Here is a 19,086-nt window from a genome sequence, read left to right on the forward strand (position 1 = left end):
CTCCAAGGTGACTCCATCACCATGTTGAGCCTATCACTGTGTTGCACCATGCTGCACCATCATACTTATCTAGCATCAATAAGCTACACCATGGTGCACCATCACTATGTTCAGCATCACTGAGCTACACCATGTTGCACCATCACTATGTCCAGCATCATTGAGCTACACCATGTTGCACCATACATCCTGTACCCATCGCTGCTACTGTGTGCACTATGTTGCACTATGCATCCTATACCCATCGCTGCTACTGTGTGCACTATGCTACACTATGCATCCTGTACCCATCGCTGCTACTGTGTGCACTATGTTGCACTATGCATCCTGTAGTCATATACTATGTTGTCTATAATGTTACAGCATTCATCATAAGACCAAGGTGGCTAGCTATAGTGTTATGGCCTGTGGCCTAACACATAGCAATGCCAATGTCTTCTCCTCTATGACAGCGTTAGTGTGACAGCAATAGGCTTCCATTAAGATAGCGATTGGATCTATCATCCATGACTGTGTTTCAATCAAAACAACAATTAGAGCATCCTTATTTAGAACAACATTAAGGATAGCTAAAGGTGTGGCTTCTTTATCTCAGCGTTTAAGTGTGAGAGCATTCCTTCCATGACAGCGAGGGTATACCTTTCATGACTGCATGTAGGATGAGGGTTTTTCCTTCCATGACAACGAGGGCATTCCATGTGTAGAACACTCTTCTAAGACAGTGTTTAGGTGGCAACTCCATTAGGCAGCTTAGCAACTAAGTTTAGGGCATCTCCTCTCCCTTAGTCTTGCGGCTAGGATTCCTGTCTTTATTTCCATGGCTACGTATTTAGGGCATCTCCATAACTGCGGTTAGGGTCACCCTTGGGACAGCGTATTAAACAATGGATGTCTTCCTTGACAGCGTAGAGGGTTAGGGCATATCTTCTTCACAACATGACTGCGTTGTAGGCTTCCTCTGGACAGCGTATAGCTAGGGCATCATTATCATCTTCATGTCTACGTTTTTAGACCTTTCTCTGAACAAAGTATGGCTTTCATGAGCTAGGGCATCATCCTTTAGGACTGCGTTTTTCCCTTAGAGATTCTTCTTTCCACTAAAACCCAAAACAAGTGGAGAAGAAGAAATCTCAAGAGAGTTGTGTGTACAAATGACTTGCAAGGCACTTGTATTTATACTAAAACGTGGAGCACAAGTGGGGGTAGTTGGGTCACTGGCCGACCTTGACGAATTGTCCCATAACACAAATAAATTCATATCTCCATGAATACTTATTGGAATCGGATGATCTTTAGATCAATCCTACACCTCTCGATGAGAGGAGTCCAAGAAAAATATCAGCTGCCATAAATAAGATGATCCGCATGGAATTTGGCCCTAGTTGCCAATTTTAACATTCTCACCATGACTCATCGCCATCATTATTTGTATTCCAATTACTAGATCCATCCCTATTGTTCTTCTCTCATTATGGCAATTAGCTTTCAAAATCTAGGGTTTCTCCAGACCTTAGCACTAGATTGTTTCTTTCCTTTATGCATCTTGATTTTTATAGGAGCTCGTTTGACGCTGTCGCTGTCTAATGACATCATTGTCCCCAATAGTGCCAATGACCTACTTGCTGAGGTTGAGGGAGTAGACACGAAGGTGGTTGGACCAAAAAGATAGCACATTAACTTGACAAGGCGTTGGAGCACTAGAGCACTTGAAGGAGTGTTGGACCTTGGATGAGAACCACTCTTCTCTTAAAGCCTTGCTTGTGGATTGTCATCACCTCGAAGCTTGACAGGTGTCACTCACAGAAGGAGCATTTCACACTAAGTTGCATTGACATGGATACGGGGTTTGAAACGGATACGGAAAATTTTCAAAAAATTTGGATACGATACGGCAAGGAAACAGCATATATATATATATATATATATATATATATATATATAACATCCATATTATCATTCATCTTTTAGTTTTTAGAATTTGGATTCTATATTTAAAAATACATAATCATCATCATCAATGATAATTATAATATTCAAGTTGGCACCTTTGATTAAAATGTCAATACCCACTCACAGTTTAAATGAATATGAGATTGTTTTGAGAGTCACATCATAAATCATGAAATTATATATGTTTTTTAATGAATTTGACAGCACTAGCACAGAGGCAACATAGTGAATTTGACTTTATAAATAGTATGTTGCACACTATCTTGGTTTACACTCTAAGGAGCCTTGACATAGAAATATTGTTTAGTATCACCAAATATAATGTAAATTTAATCATTGTAAATAACAACGTCTACACATTATAAATTGGATTGTATTCCATTAGCTACAATAGGAGATGCTCTGAAATTCATAGAAAGAAGTAAGCTGGATTTATTTATTCACAACCTAAGATCATATGACCAAGAATCAAGATGCCACAATTTAAGCAAAGTATTGTGAAGTATGATACTAGTAAAGAAATATTGAGAAATTTAACCTAATGCAAGAAACTGCTTCCACCAACCAACATTGTGGGTAACAACTTTCCTTCTTGATTTCATAGATACCTTATGAGTTTCCATTCCAAATTCTAGGTTTCCATCCTTTAGATCTGGCATTGTTGAAAACTTGTTGGCAAATACCTCTATCATGTCACAAATCCTTTTCCAAGATAAATGTTCACTTTCAGATGAGTTGTAATCAATGGATATAAGGTCTGCAAAGAATTCAGCTGCATTTACATGCTCTGGACAAACAAACCTAGAATATATTCTTGCAATAAAGTGCCTAGAACATTGGAAACTTGGAAAACTGGAAACCTGGAAACTTGGAAACGTATCCATATTTTCTGGAAATGTATCCAAATTTTCTGGAAACGTATCAAATTTTCCTGAAACTCCTTTGAAATGTTTCTGATCTCAAGCTGGCCGTTTCCAAAAAAAGGAAACGTTTCCATGCAGTTTCCAAGCCATTTCGTACGTGTTTCCGTATCCGAAACGCTGAACGGCGTTTCCGGGAGTTGGGGGAGGCGTTTCCGGTAACTTAGATTTCACATGCATGGGCCTACTTGTTTGTAGTGGACTACTTGTAAGGATTTTGGCCCACTTTTGTATTGTTGACCTCCCTTATCTCTAATATATATATTGGAAGAAGGGAGTCCTTTCATTCTATATCTCTTGGTCATCTTGTGTTTAGAGATGTTAGGAGAAAACCAATTTAGTCTCTATCTTTCTTGGAGATTGTATTTTGTACCTTATGTCTCTTGTCCTAAGGCACTATGTTTTCTTGATTATCCTTGAAGTCTAGGTTTAGGGTTTCTGCCCTAAGGAGGCAAGGAGTTAGGATTTGGTGATAAAGCCTAGTTGTACTTTTGGAGAAGAGAGGAGACATCTTGGTTGGAGCCAAAAAGGGTTGCCAATATTGATGCTAGCTTATGGAAGATCTTTGGCGGAGATAGGGTTTTTCACGTTTTTCCTAACTAGGGTTTTGGAGGGCTTGAAGGGTTGTACCAGCTTATCTTAAGCTGGGAGCATGTACGCGAACTTCATCTCTTCTATATATATGTATATATATAAGATGTTTTCAACTGCCCAAAATGGCATTGTTGCAAGTTTGATTTTCCGCAATCATTGTCTTCATGGTTTGGTAATTTCCAGCACTGGTATGTTTTGCTGATTTGATGTACGTTAAGGCTGAAATAATTAAGGGTATTAACATTGATATTGAGAACATTAGGGCAGATTTAGTGCTATAATTACTGCTGTCATAAAGAGGATTTAAGGCAAGGTTTATGCTTGATTCCCTGGAGGGCTGAAACTTATTAGCACACATTTGGCCTTTTTTCTCTTAATTTGCCTTGATGATTGCAGTTGAACAGAAGTGAAATATTCTCCATTGTTTCATGCTGTAAATTATATTTCAGATCAGTATGCCTGTAAATTCACAGGGACTAGATGATCCAGGAAACTCCTAGTATAGAAGTAAAATTTCCAAATTTGCATTAAGCATTAAGAACAGAAATTTCAACAAGTCCCACTCCTTGGCAGCAAGTTTGGCTCACGAGTAGTCGCAAATCAGATGAGTTTTCCGTGTAAGGTCAAGACTTGTGTGTACTTTTGTGTCAGGGTTGGTGTGATTTGCTTTGTAATGTGCCAAGTAAGGGTGAGACCTATGTGTACGATTGCAGCATTGCCCTCTAATATCGAGGCGGCCAGTAATCGACAGCTAATTTTATTCATATATAGTTAAACTTTGAACCTGCATTGGAGTTTGTGTTGTTTGCTTTGTGACGGCGACACATGTTTAGTTCATGTGTAGCGGGTTATCCCATAGCAAACGATTAATATTTTTCTGGTTTTTATCACATGCTGCTCGGAACCCATTGTATGAATTAATTCTTTCAGGTTAGAGCTGTGGCATTAGGGTTTGTCCTGTTTACTGTAATGCCCCAAATAAGGCCAGGACATGTTTAGTTGATGTGAGCTAGGGTTATTCCAATAGCAGAACAATAATATTTTGCCGGTTCCTATCCAGTGCTACTCACAACCCATTGAATTAATTAATTCTTTCAAGCTAGAGCTGTAGCCTAATATAGGTTAGGGTTCTTCACACATTTTTAATTAACGTTCTTTAGATAAATCCCTTCTCAACAGTTTCTTTGTCTAGGGCACAGGGCAAATGTCATTACAAGCATCTTCTCTGCCTTGGATGTCATAAGAGCCAATTGGTTGACACCTTTATAAGTTTTGCACTTCTTCTTTGGTGACCTTTGAGCCCTCTACCATTCTGTTCTTTTGGGCTCTCTAGGGTTTGATGGTATCTGTTTCGGCACTCTCCGTGTACTATTTTATGTCTTTTACATTTCCCCATGCTTACTCATCTTTGTATTTTGTTAATTGTTCTATTGCTATATCTTGCCCCCAGTGACCTTTAATATTTAAATTAAATTATATTTAAACAAATTTAACAGTACAGATAGCCATATGAGCTGTTTTTTGCGTGCTTCTGTTCGCATTCTCCTATTAAATTTTCTATCATAATTTTTTGGGCCCATAACTCACTTGACACTATTCCCTCTGAACCCAACATGGGCAAGAACTATCCAAAAACTATCTAATATATGTCAAGCAGGTACAACATTCAAGCCTTCTAAATTAAATATGAGAGAGAATATGTGGGCTAAAATACCAGGAGAACGAGACGAATAGTGAACTTGGAGAAGATCAGCCTGCATCACGCGATTGACAGAGTCCAGATCAGCAACAATAATGCGAAGGCGCTCCCTCACGTTTCCAGAATCTTCCAACTGCTGCTTGAACTCCTCAAATTGCTGCTCCATTATTTCTGTGTCTGCCAAACTAGCGGAGGTGGAAAGCGTTTTCCTGGAGCTTAAATCCTGGCAAAAATCCCTGCCACAGACCACTCTACATTGACAGCACAAATTCCTGTTTATGCTGAAAAGCTTTTGACATTGTGGATATCGTGTACGGTGGGAAGGTTTTGTAGGTGGTCTTGGAGTAGTCGAAATGTTGGAATGGAGAACAGAAGAGCAGGAAGAGAGGAACTTAATAGCGGTGTTAGTATTGAGTTTGCACGCATGGGTTGCTATAGCCATTGTAGCCGCCATATTCCATGACCTTGCAACGTTTTCTCTTATAACTGACTAGGTTGTGTAGCAAATTTCCATTTTCATAATTCATTATTTTATATCTCACTAGGTTGTGTAGCAAACTTCCATTTTCATAATTCATCATTTTATGGTTTTGTTAAGAGTAGGTTTTATGGCGTGTATAGGTTAAGTGTTGTGAGTATTCTCATACAAAGGAAAAAATACATGAAAGAGGTGATTTGCTATTCCTGGGTATATTACAAGAAGAAGTTTTTCATAATTCAATGTACAAAAGTCTCAATGAGACTTTTAAAAGAGGTGAAGTCTCAATTTTAAAAGAGGTGATTTATTAGGCATGAGCATGAGGAAGATGATTAATAATTGAGTTATATTAAAAGTTAATTATAGAATTTAAGTGGTTTATTATATGTTTATTTATAAAAAGTCATTCAAATACGTGAAGGAAAACAATAATAACAAATCAAGAAATGGAAAGATGTTTCAAAAATGACAACTAAGAGATAATTAAAGAGGAGTTCTTCTCTCTTCATTTTTTTGAACTCTTTTTACTTGTCAAAGAAAGAGAAGTCGTCAAGGGGTAGTGGGACAAGCTTGAGGGACATTGCAAAGGTTAAATCATAATTGGCACATAAGAATATGTGCTTCTACAAGGGATAACGCTTGGGAATGGAAACAAGGAAGCCAAACACATTTGTAGTGATGATATGCATAGAAGACATCCATGGGTACATGGACAAATTGGGCATTTGTGGGCAAATTTGCAACATAAGTTGATAGGGTCTCCAATGGCATTTAAGGAATCAATATTCACATCTTAAGGGGTTTTCTAAGATAGAGGACAATAGTGTGAATAGGCAACATCCATATATACATGGAAAATTGAAGTGATTGTGAGTAAGTTCACAAGATGAGATGACAATGTCCCTGAGAGCCTTTGATGAATCAATAATCATATTTTTTGGAGATCAATGTAATAGAGGACTTAACATAACCATGGTATTTGACTTCCTCATCTCCCTTTCCAAGCATTATCTCTCACAAGAGCACACTTTCCTTTACAACAACCATAATTTGGCCTTTACGTTGTTCCTTGTGCTTCTCTCATCAATCCCTAACATGTGGGAGGAGTTCATAAAGATTAAGAAGTAGGGTGGATCCTTGTCACTTCTCTATCACTCATCATTTTTTAGGTGCCTCTCTAAAATTTTCTCTATTATTATTGTTTTCCTTCATCCATTCAAACATGTTTATATAAACAAGCAAGTAATAAGTCTCCCTAATTTTGGGATTAATTGCAACAATGTCTCGTGTCTCTTGCCTTATGAGCCAGGTTTTCCTTATGGATGTTATGTATGTGGTTCATGTAGCTGTGATTTATTTATATGATGTATAAAATGTGTATTTCATAATAAATATGCATCACATATTTTAGAACTATATGAATGTATTAAACACTCAAAGGACTCCTAAATGCATAAGTGTGTGAGCTAATCTTCCCCTTTTAACAATTTTCACATGGTCCAAATATATGATTTCAAGGGACATTAACTTAGTTTTAATACACCTCTTAGTTAAATTTTGGAAACATAGGTGATCGCCCTCAAATTGCCTAATTAAAACTCCCTAAAATTTAAGGTTTTTTAAACCTCATGGACTATTCTTACAAATTATGAGAATGCTTAGGATGCATTTGCTCCAATTTGTGTTTTGGGTTGTTGAAAAGAAATAGGTTTTATTGTGCTTGTTTTTCCTTATTTTATCTTATTTTTATTGGACAAATTATTTGTTTATTTTATTTTATTTTCCCTTCACTTACTTTTGATAACGTTTGATGACTCATTTATCTCATAGATACAACCAAAGGCATTGCATTTGATATCCGCAACCAAGAGAGTTAAATAGTTGCTTATGTGAATAATTGTAGTATGTTGAGATTAAAAACAATAGTGTGAGAAAAATGAAAAACCCTAGACTACCTTGAGTTAGAGACTGGTCATTTTTATCCTCTAACATCTAGTTTCATTATAAATAAATGACCTCTTTCACATTTTTCTCTCTATTAGAACTACTCTTGGATCTCTTAATGCCCTTTTACTATTGGCATGATTAATTTATTGGCTTTCCTCACATTTCTTCCCTCCTCTCTGTTTCCTCCTCAAACTCTCTAAGATATTCTCTTCTTTATAATTTCATGCAAGTTGTCATAGATTGGATGATCAAGGTTAATTTTGGTTTTTGTTTGGGTCTTTAAACAATTTTAGTAATTGTTCATTAGTGTTGACAAGAGGCCACCCTCTCCTCACTTATTGATCCAGGGGATCAAAAAATTGCTCAAAAATCAAAGTGCTCAAAATCTCCCAAAACAGGTGCCAAGTCGTAGATCTCGTCATTCTGATTCCAACAATGCTTGAATTGCCTAAATCTGAAACCGTATGAGGAACTTATCACATTCTGAAGTTTTTGGAAAATAACTAAAAAGTCAACTTGCAGGGTTGACTGTGCAGACCGTATGATGACATGGTGTTGACATCAACAGGATGAATGAACTGTACGGATACCAGATAAGCCAATCCCATGAGGACACATGGTGTGCTGGTATTGGTTAGAGGGTTTGTGATTTGGGTTATTCCTGAGCCACCCCGTGGGCCAATCAAAGGGAGCCACATGGCCCAATGAAAGGTTACGACGTGGTCTCAGGAATGGCACCAATTTTTTGTGTGCATCAATTGACTAACTCCGCGGGGTTCAACCCCATGACCTCCCAAATGTGCAACAAACTCCCAACCAACCAAGCTACAGGTGATTCTTAATAACGATGGTCGACATATTTTATTTAAGTTCAAGTCATGGAGAGGTTGGGGGGAAGGGCGCACCCGATCGGCTCAGTCCTTAGTTTGTGGCACGACTATATAACCAACGGCACAAGTAAAGAGGCAAGCGCGTGGCACCCTACTCGCACCCAAGGCAACGGCCCTAAGCCCATGTTATTCCACATAACCAAGGTGTCAGAGATGGGAAGGGTGTGTGGCCTATGGTCTATGACCTTTGGTTCCATGCAACCCACAAGACCAAGAGCATGGGAGTCAGAGGGGGGATTCGACCCACATTTTAAAAAAATAATAATAATTTTTATATTTAATACAACAAAACCGACGACGCCGAGATTTGTGGGTCGAACCCGGAACCTCCGGGTTTCCAATTGCTCACCCTACCAATTGGGTTAGAATGACTATGTTGCTCAGTTTTGCAGAGGAAACTAATTTGTAGAGATATTTGCAGGCAATTTGAAAAAGGGGGCCTATCTTGGCTATTTTCAACCTTTTTGATCTGGATTGGATCATTATATTGTTTGTCATCCATATTGATGCATTCAGAGTGGAAAAAGTGGAGGAATCATCTCACGAGACTGTTTTTACCGGTCAAACCCAGTTTGGCAAAACGAGGTCTAAAACATTTTGGGAGTGTGTTGAGGCATCAAACAACATTTTTGGGGGTAAAACTTTGTCATTTTAGCGCCACGACTTTTCATGTTGTTCTACACACATAGATCTTTCTAACGACGCAAGAAGTGTGTTAATTAGAGTCTGTATGCAAAAGTTATGCCACTCATGAGTTGACTTTCTCGTTTTCACCACCATGGTTCGAGTGGATCTCACGTCAGCCCCCATTATTCATGGAAAAGGGACTAGCCACATGTTTATGATGTAAAATATTTTAGAAGAGTTTATATTGTAACTCTAGTTAAGAGTTGATGTAGTTAAACTTAACCACTAGTAGGCTATCGAGTTGTGTTATAACTAGGCCACTAGGAGGAAGAGGCATTTCATTCTTTTGAGAGAATTTTATTCGATAGTTGAGCAAAGATAGCCAGGAGAGATAGGAGGTAGAGCACATAGAGAGGATATGTGCATTGTAGCAACCCACGGGCCACACACATTACTTATTTGTACATGCAGCCTTATTACTTAATAGGATTGTTAAATTGAAAAAGTTATACTTGGTTTTCATAATAAAGAAAATAATAATTGATATATTAAGTTTGAATTTAAAGTTGTCTCGGTCATCTAGTTCACAACTAGTAAGTGGATCTCCTTGACAACTAGTAAGGATCTCCTTGACAACTAGTAAGTGACATTACCTTCTTCTTTTTTTACAGATGCAGGGTTTCTCCTTCATGGATAGCTTGCAACTAACACTGGTTGATTTTGCCTCTATATATTAATATAGAAGTAGCTAAATTATGGAGAAAAAAATTCCATTGTCAATATTCCTTGATGGAACATTTATCAAGTGCATGATCATGCCAATATCACAATTTTACCATGGGACAATCTAAAGTAAAGGGCAAAGCTTGATCAATAATTAATACCTAGAATATATGGGATTTCCTCCCCATTGGATTCTTGCTCCATTATTTTTATTTGACTATAATGGCAATGGGCATATGCATGCTTGCTTTGCTTCAAACATGGAATCATAAAAGAATGTTTACTTTGTAAATTGTTCATAACTTATAACATGTGGTGGCTTAAGCTCAACCTAGCTTTGAAAACAAAAACAAAAAACTTATAACATGTAGTCCAATCACCTTTGATGTCTACCTAAACTAAGGAATGGTTCAAATAAAAAAAAATCATGGTTACATGGGTACTTCTATCGGGCTAGGTTGTACCTAATGATTTTCTCATGAAAATTGATGTCACGTCTCTCCATACCTATACCTAATGACCTTATCATGAAAATTCATGTCATGTCACCACATACATGTAGTTAAAAATATCTTTTTCCTTATTGTGCACGCATACATGCCCATACTTGCATCCTAGTGGCCAGCATTATCCACTCAACAAAACCATCATCTATGTCGATGAACTCTCCAGAATCATGATTTACAGGGTTGGAACCATGAAAAAGAATGCTTACCCATCATGGGTCTAGGCAATCCATACAAACCATTTCATAGTTCCACCAATTTTGGGCACCTTGTTTAAAAAGTCATTGTCCTCATCATACTTGTGCCTAAACCACAACCAGATGTACCATATACAACATAGAAAAATAATATACATGTCTCTCCAACATTGAACTATACAAACTTTTTACTCATAACCTTGACCTAACAGGCAGGGCAGGTGGAACCATTCACATTTGCAAGGACTGCAAGTATTTACTAGCACATCTATATCTTCTAATAGTTTGTAAAGGGCACACTATGATCACTCAATGAAAGTAGAGACTAACAGTGTCCAGGCCCATTGCATTAGAGGGTGGAGCATAATATCACTTAATAGCATAATAGAGTCCATTCATAAAGGCAAGTATCCATTTTAAAAGTTGAGGCATCCTCCTCTACTGAACAAAGAAGTCCACTACATCTTTGAGGATACCATTATGTTTTCAAACAACACCATTTCAAAGCAATTATTTACTTGGAATGCTTTCTTAGGTTCCAAAGATAAAGATTCAAATGAAAAACATCCAAAATAGTTTGATATTCCAAATCCTTTTAATCAAAACACACTTGTGTTCTCCTCTTCATATTTTGATTCTGTGTTATCCAAAACCGCATGGGTAGAAATGTGGAATTTCCTTATTTTATTTATGTTAAGATGAAACCCCAAATCCATATTATCTTCTTGTTTGCTACAAAAAAGACCTTTTGTATGGTAAGTTTAATTAAATAAAATGTTCTAGTAATAGTTGCATTTCCTATTACCCTGGATGGGGTATTAAGGAGGTTATCCAAGGGGAGTGGCATGGATTAATGAGGGTCCTCCATGCAACGAAGTTTAGTATAAGAAGCATAGAGGGAAGCACTGGAAGGGACCAAGATGTTATCATAGTGACCCTCCCCACTCTCCATCATTAACCTAGACATTCAAAATTGGAGATCATATGGCCATTCGGGAAGGTAGTAAGCACTTTGGGTCTCATTACACAAGGAAAATGAGTATAATCATGACATTGTGGAAGCTTGGTTTGAGCTTCGATTCCACACCAATGCTAGTCTCTGGATTGGTTGTCATGGTCTGGGGATTCCAGTGATCTCTTTTGCATTATCACAACTCTTAGTTTGTGGGCTGGTAGACCCATGCCAATGGATCTTATGCCATTGCTTAGGATTCATGGTGCTTAATATGCTTAAGGCTTTGGATTTTTAAGCGACTTTAGCATTGTTTGGTGTCTAGGGTTTTTCTAAGTTCTTCACTTGGACATTGTGTTTGGGGGTCTGGCACCCATGGCTTAGGCATTGTCTTTTTTTCTCCTTGGCCAAAGCCCGCTCCTTCTACCATGTCAGATGTTGAGAGTTCCCACAAAGGGCGTCCACATAAGTGCAAGCAAGCTGGGAACTTGGGGAGAAATGCACGCCTACGGAAGGAAGAAGCCAAGCCTTGCACAGGGCTGCATAAGCCTATCATGTTTGCTTCTCCACAAAGGTTGGAAGTTAGAGGTGACAACCATAAAGGAAAAGGTAAGGGAGAACCAGGGATAGACTCTAAATACATCCATTGATGCAGAGCTAATGTTCTGGCTTTCTAACCTTAGTCACTCCAAGAGTAGAGATTCCAAATATGCTGCAACGCTAGAACTGTATTGGAAGGTTAAGGAGCTGGTGACCTTTGCAAATGAAAGTAGAGGTAATCAGAAATTTGAAATTTCGCAAAGGGTGGATGATCTTGACAAAAAATATGACAATTAATTAGCACATCTTGATAACATGTATGACACCCTAAAAAATGTTATTTGGGGTTCCAAAGCCTTTAATGATGATGTTGTCTAGGAGGTTGACGTGGAGACTAAGATTGGCAATGCTGAGAAACCAAGGAAATGCAAGAAGAGGTCATAATGAAGGTGTTGTCTAGGTGAAGCACTACAAAGGCACAACTTCCACCTTGAAGAATGAAGACACCCCCCAAGATCCATCTTGTTGAGGTTTTATGCTAGTTTTGTCTCTTTAATGTTAGTTCCTTCAAGTACAAACCTTGCGAGGTCTCAATCGTCTAGTTCACAACTAGTAAAGTACATACCCTACGAGGTCTCAATCATCTAGTTTATAGCTAGTAAGCGGCTCTCCTTGAGAGCTAGTAAGTGACATTATCTTTTTTTTTTACACTTACAGGCCTGCTCCTTCATGGAAATCATGCAACTAACAATAGTTGTATTTTTCCTCTATATATTAATCTTGAAGTAGCTAAATTACAAAGAAAATATTTCCGTTGTCAATATTCCTTGCTAGAAAGTTTATCAAGTGCATGGTGGGACAATCTAAAGATAAGGGCAAAGCTTGATAAGTCACTAATAATTTGTAATATATGGGATTTCCTCCCCAATGGATTCCTGCTTCATCATTTTTTTTTATCTATAATGGCAATGGGCATATACATGCTCACACTACTTCAAACATAGAATCATAAAAGAAAAGTTTGTAAATTGTTCATAGCTTATAACATGTGGTGGCTTAGGCTCAACCTAGTTTTGAAAAAAAAAACTTATAACATGTAGTCCAATCACCTTTGATGTCTACCTAAAATAAGGAATGGTTCAAATAAAAAAAGTGCATGGTTACATGGTACTTTTATTAGGCTAGGATGTACCTAATGATTTTCTCATGAAAATTAATGTCATGTCAACCCATACTTGTACCTAATGATCTTCCAATGAAAATTCATGTCAGATCACCACATACATGTAGTTCAAAATTTCTTTTTCCTTATTATGCATGTATCCATACCCATACTTGCATACTGGTGGTCAACATTATCCACTCAGCAAAACCATCTTATGTGTCGATGAACTCTCCATAATCATGATGGACAAGGGTGGAACCATGAAAAAAATGGTAGCCCATCACGGGTTCATCTTCTGTGTCGATGAACTCTCCATAATCATGATGGACAAGGGTGGAACCATGAAAAAGAATGGTAGCTCATCATGGGTTTAGGTAGTCCATATAAATCATTTCATAGTTCCACCAATTATGGGAACCTTGCTTAAAAAGTTATTGTCCTCATCATACTCGTGCCTATACCACACCCAGATGTACCCATACAACATAGAAAAATAACAAATAGGTCTCTCCAACAGTGAACACTATCCAATATACAAACTTTATGCTCATAACATTGACCTAACAAGTAGGGTAGGTGGAACCATTCACACTTGCAAGGTTCCAGATAATATATCTGTCACGTAGGCTCTAGATAGAAAGTCTGTTGGCTAACAAAAGGATTTAATGAACTAGGGGAAGTATTACTATACATGACTTTAATATAGACAATTAAGTAAATCATTATTTAACAACATTGACCCACCTTGCTCTTACTCGAGAGTGAAAATGGAAAAAAAATACAAATTAAAAATAGTTGAGGTCAATTATGAGAAGAGAGTACCAATTTAGGATGGTTACAATTTCCTGCATTTTCTAATTATTTCGAATTTCCTTCTTTTTTATTAATGGAATTATTTCGAATTTCCTTCTTTTTTATTAATGGAATTATTTCGAATTTCCTTCTTTATTATTAATGGAATCGCCAAATAAGTCTAGAGCAGGCCATCTCTCTTCTGACATTTAACCCATATGACATCTTATGCACAAGATTGTCTCCTTAAATGCTTAAATGCACAAAAATCCGGAACTACTCATTTGTTTTTGACAAGCCCAAATAATATTGAAGTTTCCAAAAATACATAAAATCCAAAAATAGTGAAAAGTCCCTAAAGTGTCCCAATTATGTTTGTAATTCCCAAATCAATACAACCTAGCCAAAAAATATAAACAATCCCAATGAAATTTATTTTGTTCAAACATAATAGAACCCTAAAAAATGTTACCAAAACAAAATATGAGCCCGCAAAAAGTAACAAGACATTAATTCTACCCCTTTTTCAGAAATTGCCAACCACTCAAATATAAAGTCAACTATCCAAAAGTAAAATCCCCTCAACATAATTTCCAAAAAAAAAAAAAATTCTCTTCAAAATCTGTCTAAGAAACTCGATGAAAATTGTATCATCATCATCAATAGAAACTAAAATTGAATTGTTAATCTAAGTATTGCTACATGAAGCACGAACGCAATGCAGAGAGCCACATCATTGGGTATATATTTATCAAAAATTATAGTACATGAAGCACGAATGCAATATAGAGAGCCACATCATTGGGTATATATTTATCAAAAATTGTAGGTGTTATATCGGACCATCTTGGTCAAAGGTTGGTTTTTATCGGCCATCAGCGCTGAAAGCATACAAAACAAGGTAAAGGTGCTCCACATATGAAGATGGTTTAGATGCTCAAATTTGGTGTGCTAACATGGGGAAATCATGGAAAATAAATACTTTTACGAAGGTGGTTTAGATGCTTAAATTTGGTGTGCTAACATGGGGAAATCATGGAAAATAAATACTTTTACGAAGGAAGTAGTGTTGGAATCGAGTCCTACAATCGTCCAAAAGGCGATGCCAATATACACGATACACAAAGTTGTCAAAATGAAAAAATAGACTCACTTTGAAGCAAGAAATGATGCAAATGTTGAAGTTTAGGTTCATGGAATTAACGTGATTGCAAAAGAAGCTACCATGTCCAATTTGAGACAATTCTAAGTGTACCATACTCTTCTTCATCTTGGGAGGTTAGCCTAAATCTCGAGAGGAAGGTGGAAATGAACCTGGAAAGCACTTAAAGGATGACCGTTTGACACAGAAGTGACAGAGACATTCCCTGCGAAGGTATCTGGAAATTTTAACTAGACAAAGCACATCAGGCCGAGACAAAAATAACATCCAACGGTGGTATACGTTGATGATACATGATACGTTGATGATACATGAGACTTTGAAATCTTTTGAGATTCCTCACCTTCTTATTATTGCTAGAGAATTATTGCAAGGATCACTACCATAAGAAATATATAAATGTGATTTCAGCAAGTACTGGAATAATTCAAATCTATTCCTCCCTTTAAACAATTTTGAAAAACAATAATAAGACACGTAAAGAGTGCATAGTACATTAAAATTCAAAGTAAAAGCATCTGCCAATTTATTCCTTCTTCGTTTATGGTCCTTCCAAGAAACGATTCTATATACTATAGACATACATGATGCACCCACAGGCGATCCACTCCACACAACAAAAATAAGCATCGTCCAGAAGGATTCAGTGTACATTAAATTTCCTCAAATAAAACAAGCAACAACCATAAGGAACACTACATGGCTGACACAGTATGTTCAGGAGTTGTTCTTGTGCCGAGCCACTTTTCCTAAATAAAAGTTGGGGATAGAGGATGAAATGTAGGGTCTTTACATTTCTCTCCATTTGTTTGATTTGCTTCACAATTTCCTTCATATTTTATTGTTTTTCCTTCTCCTGTGCTTGTGCAAAGATCCCTCTTGAACCTTAGGCGATAGCCATTGAACCTTAGGCTATAGCCATAATAGCTAGAACAATTTCCCTTATGGTCCTATTTATGTCCACAACTATCTTGGCCGAGATAATTTCCATCTAAACAACCCCAAAGTTGTAGGCTTCAAATTTCTGTGAGTTGAAAGCATTGATGGTATTCTGGGTCAAGATATCCCGATGTGCCCTATGGAGCTATGCAAACATGGGTTGCATCCAATGGCACAAATATTGAGAGCCCAAAATTGCCACTTTGACCCGGAAGTTCGTCCAACCAAATATTAGTAGACTTTACATCTTTGAGGAATATAAGTGGTTCAAGGCTGTGAAGAAATGCCAGTGCCCCAGCAATCTCTATACAAATATTTAGACGAGTGTCCCAATTTAGACGTTTTCCTTCTTCTGTTCCCCATGAAGATGATCTGCCAAAGTTCCATTTGGAACATATTCATAAACAAGAAACATATCTCGACACTCTGGGGATGTACAACCATAGAGAATAACCAGGTTTGGATGATAAAAGCTTGAAAAAATTTGCACTTCATTGATGAACTATTAAACTCTTTTAGATTTATCCTGATACAGTCTCTTCACTACCACAACATGACCATCAGGGAGTTTGCATAGATATACCGAACCAAACCCCCCATCCCCAATTTGATTCTTCTCGTCGAAGTAATTCCTTGCCTGTTTCAGTACTTCATAGGAGAAAATAGGTATAATCCCTATCTTACCTTGTACAACTATTTCCATACCCTCGTCCTCATCGTCTCTCACGATATGAGCAACTAAACTATTCTGAAAGCAATCACTTTTCCTTATCCTACACCAAATTAGACCCATTAATATTCTTGGTGCTATCAACACAACCGCTCCAACTGAAACACCTGGAATTGTTAAAATGATTTTAGTAATCGATAAACCGCGCTATACCCATTAACTAATCAATGAATCTACTTGCGAGAGTATCTTTACCTGTTACAATGCCTTTCATACCCTTCTTTCCTGATTCATAAAGAAGTCTGATGTAGAGAATCAACCTCAGTCTCGCAATAGCAAGAGACAACCATCAAGGAGAAGGAACAAGTATATATTCCTCGACCAACTCAGCACCTCCAGAGACATAACCTACTCATGGCAGATGTGGCCTTGTTCGCATTGACAGGATACTCAACATATGGCGCGCGAACTGTTATCACGGTCAAGGGTTAATTGACGCCCGTATGCCCGTATTTAGTTTTTTTACCGGTAAAATACGTTTTAATTTCAAATCTCTACGTCATGTGTAATTTGCCATTAATTTTTAAAAACACGTCCATGTTTAAAAATTAGAAGTTAATTTTTTTTTTTTTTTTATAAATTATATATATATATATATTTAACATTACAAGTTACATTATATATTTTTTATACTGTATAATCTCCAGCAACTTGCAAGGTTAGCATTTACGGACAAAGGAGAGTGACCGCGGCATAGCGCTAGGCATAAGAAGTTTCAAAGAGGACCCACTTCGGCCTCACTGTAAATGCTAGGCATTTTCTTTGTAGTTGCCTTGGCATTTGCAGTCATGCTATGGACATTCGTACAACTATATTTAAGGGGAGCATGCCTTTATTTACCCCTTCAGAATATAATTCGAGGGAGAGAGACCCACAAAGCAATTCATCAAAATGACAGGTGCGTTGGCTTCATTAGGCGTAAACATTGCCAGTGATCTAATAGGAAGGTTGTTGATGCAAATAAAAGACACAAGCATTGCAGCGCACAAGGTGTTGTTTGCAAAGAGGAGTTTCAGAGAGTTTTCAAGCCATTTAAAAAAAATAGAGCCCATTCTATTAGAGCTGTGGCAGAGAAACATTCATGGGTCTTCAAACTCTCTAAGAGTTCCGCTGGAAGACTTGCAAACACAGCTGAACAATGCCTCCAAGCTCATAAACACATATACTTCAGGGAGCTGGATGTATTTGTTTCTCAAGTGCAGGATTCTGCCAGATGAAATGAAGGAAATCACTCAAGGAATAGAACGGTCTTTGAATGCTCTCAGGATTGTTACTCTGGACGTTTCACTGGAGATCAAGGAGAAAACAGTTGCTCTGTGTGAGACCATGAGGAACGCGGAGTTCCAGGGGGAGGTTGGAAGCGAGTCCCTTGCAAGTGAGATTGAGAGAGAAATGAAAGAGATGCACAGTGACAGCCAGCAAGTGTTGCAGTTAATTGTACAGGTGGCCAACGCCATGGGTGTGCCCACAGACCAGTGCTTTCTACAGTCTGAGATTGAAGTTGTAAGAAAGAAGAAGGAAGACCTCGAGAATGAGAAACAGAGGGCCGAGGCTTACATGCTTGATCAAATACAGGAATTTCTAGGTAGGTCTGGTATTGTTTCTGCTCCACTCTCTTCTCCTGATTACCAGTTTGTTGTGCCTTCGCATTTCTGTTGCCCACTGGAGGACACAATAATGGAGGATCCAGTGAATTTGGAGTCGGGGATTACTTATGAAAGATCTGCCATCGAAAAGTGGTTTGAGAGTGGCAACACTACATGCCCTATCAAGAAATGCGAGCTCACAACTAAGCATTTGACTCCTAACCGCAGTTTGAGGGAGCTCATACAGGAGTGGAAGGAGAAAAATGCCAAATTCAGATTAGAAAATGCAGCAGAGACATTGGTCTCGCCTAGAGGAGGCGGCGACGAAGAGACAGAGGCAGCCCTCGTAGAGCTCTGTAATATATGCCAGGAAAGGAGCTCCTTCAGTCAGATAATTGAAGAGGAAAATTTGATCCCCAGACTATTAGCATTAACATCGTTTCAATGGGAGTCAATTCAACTCAAAGCAATGGAATGCTTATGTTATCTTGCAAGACAGGACAGTAGCAAGGTAAGAACTTTTCTTGTCCGTGCTAAAATTTCAGAACATTGTTAAGGCTGGTCCTGGGATTTAGCAGTTGGTTATGGTTTTCTATCAAAGTAAATCAGGTATACATAGGAGCAAGGCCCAATAAAAAACAGGAAACCCGGGCCATCAAGCTTGTCTGGGTTACTTATTCCCCATTGCC

The 19,086-nt window shown here is 37.9% G+C and overlaps 3 protein-coding genes across 4 annotated transcripts in view; 1 reads left to right on the forward strand and 2 right to left on the reverse strand.

The window, feature by feature from the left end:
• LOC149186935 (uncharacterized) overlaps nt 1-5,663 on the reverse strand; it is a 238,773-nt gene extending 233,110 nt beyond the window's left edge. Inside the window, exon 1 of one of the 2 annotated variants that reach the window (XM_089411242.1) lies at nt 5,179-5,663. In XM_089411242.1, the coding sequence (XP_089267368.1) occupies nt 5,179-5,617 (439 nt within the window). In that variant the 5' untranslated portion in view covers nt 5,618-5,663. The remainder of the gene's footprint in view (nt 1-5,178) is intronic. The other variant, XM_089411241.1, reaches the window with a different exon arrangement.
• Nucleotides 5,664-16,212: 10,549 nt separating this feature from the next.
• Nucleotides 16,213-17,219, reverse strand: LOC149186937 (LEAF RUST 10 DISEASE-RESISTANCE LOCUS RECEPTOR-LIKE PROTEIN KINASE-like 1.2). The gene is made up of 2 exons (XM_089412707.1): nt 17,007-17,219; nt 16,213-16,918 (listed from the first exon to the last, which is right to left on the reverse strand). The coding sequence occupies exons 1-2, from the start codon at nt 17,023-17,025 to the stop codon at nt 16,587-16,589; spliced, it is 351 nt and encodes a 116-aa protein (XP_089268833.1). The 5' UTR covers nt 17,026-17,219; the 3' UTR covers nt 16,213-16,586.
• A 483-nt stretch (nt 17,220-17,702) lies between these two features.
• On the forward strand, nt 17,703-18,953 carry LOC149186938 (U-box domain-containing protein 13-like). The gene has a single exon (XM_089409504.1). It carries the CDS (start codon nt 17,703-17,705, stop codon nt 18,951-18,953), a length of 1,251 nt encoding a protein of 416 aa, XP_089265630.1.
• The last annotated feature ends 133 nt before the right edge of the window (nt 18,954-19,086 follow it).

Source organism: Pinus tabuliformis, chromosome 3_1 (genome assembly GCF_031772625.1).
Source record: "Pinus tabuliformis cultivar Carrire ecotype Pingquan chromosome 3_1, CPIR1, whole genome shotgun sequence".
NCBI lineage: Eukaryota > Viridiplantae > Streptophyta > Pinopsida > Pinales > Pinaceae > Pinus > Pinus tabuliformis.

Bases quoted from the DNA above. Each gene is read 5' to 3' on its own strand.
- LOC149186938 (XM_089409504.1), top strand. From the start codon at position 17,703: ATGACAGGTGCGTTGGCTTCATTAGGCGTAAACATTGCCAGTGATCTA.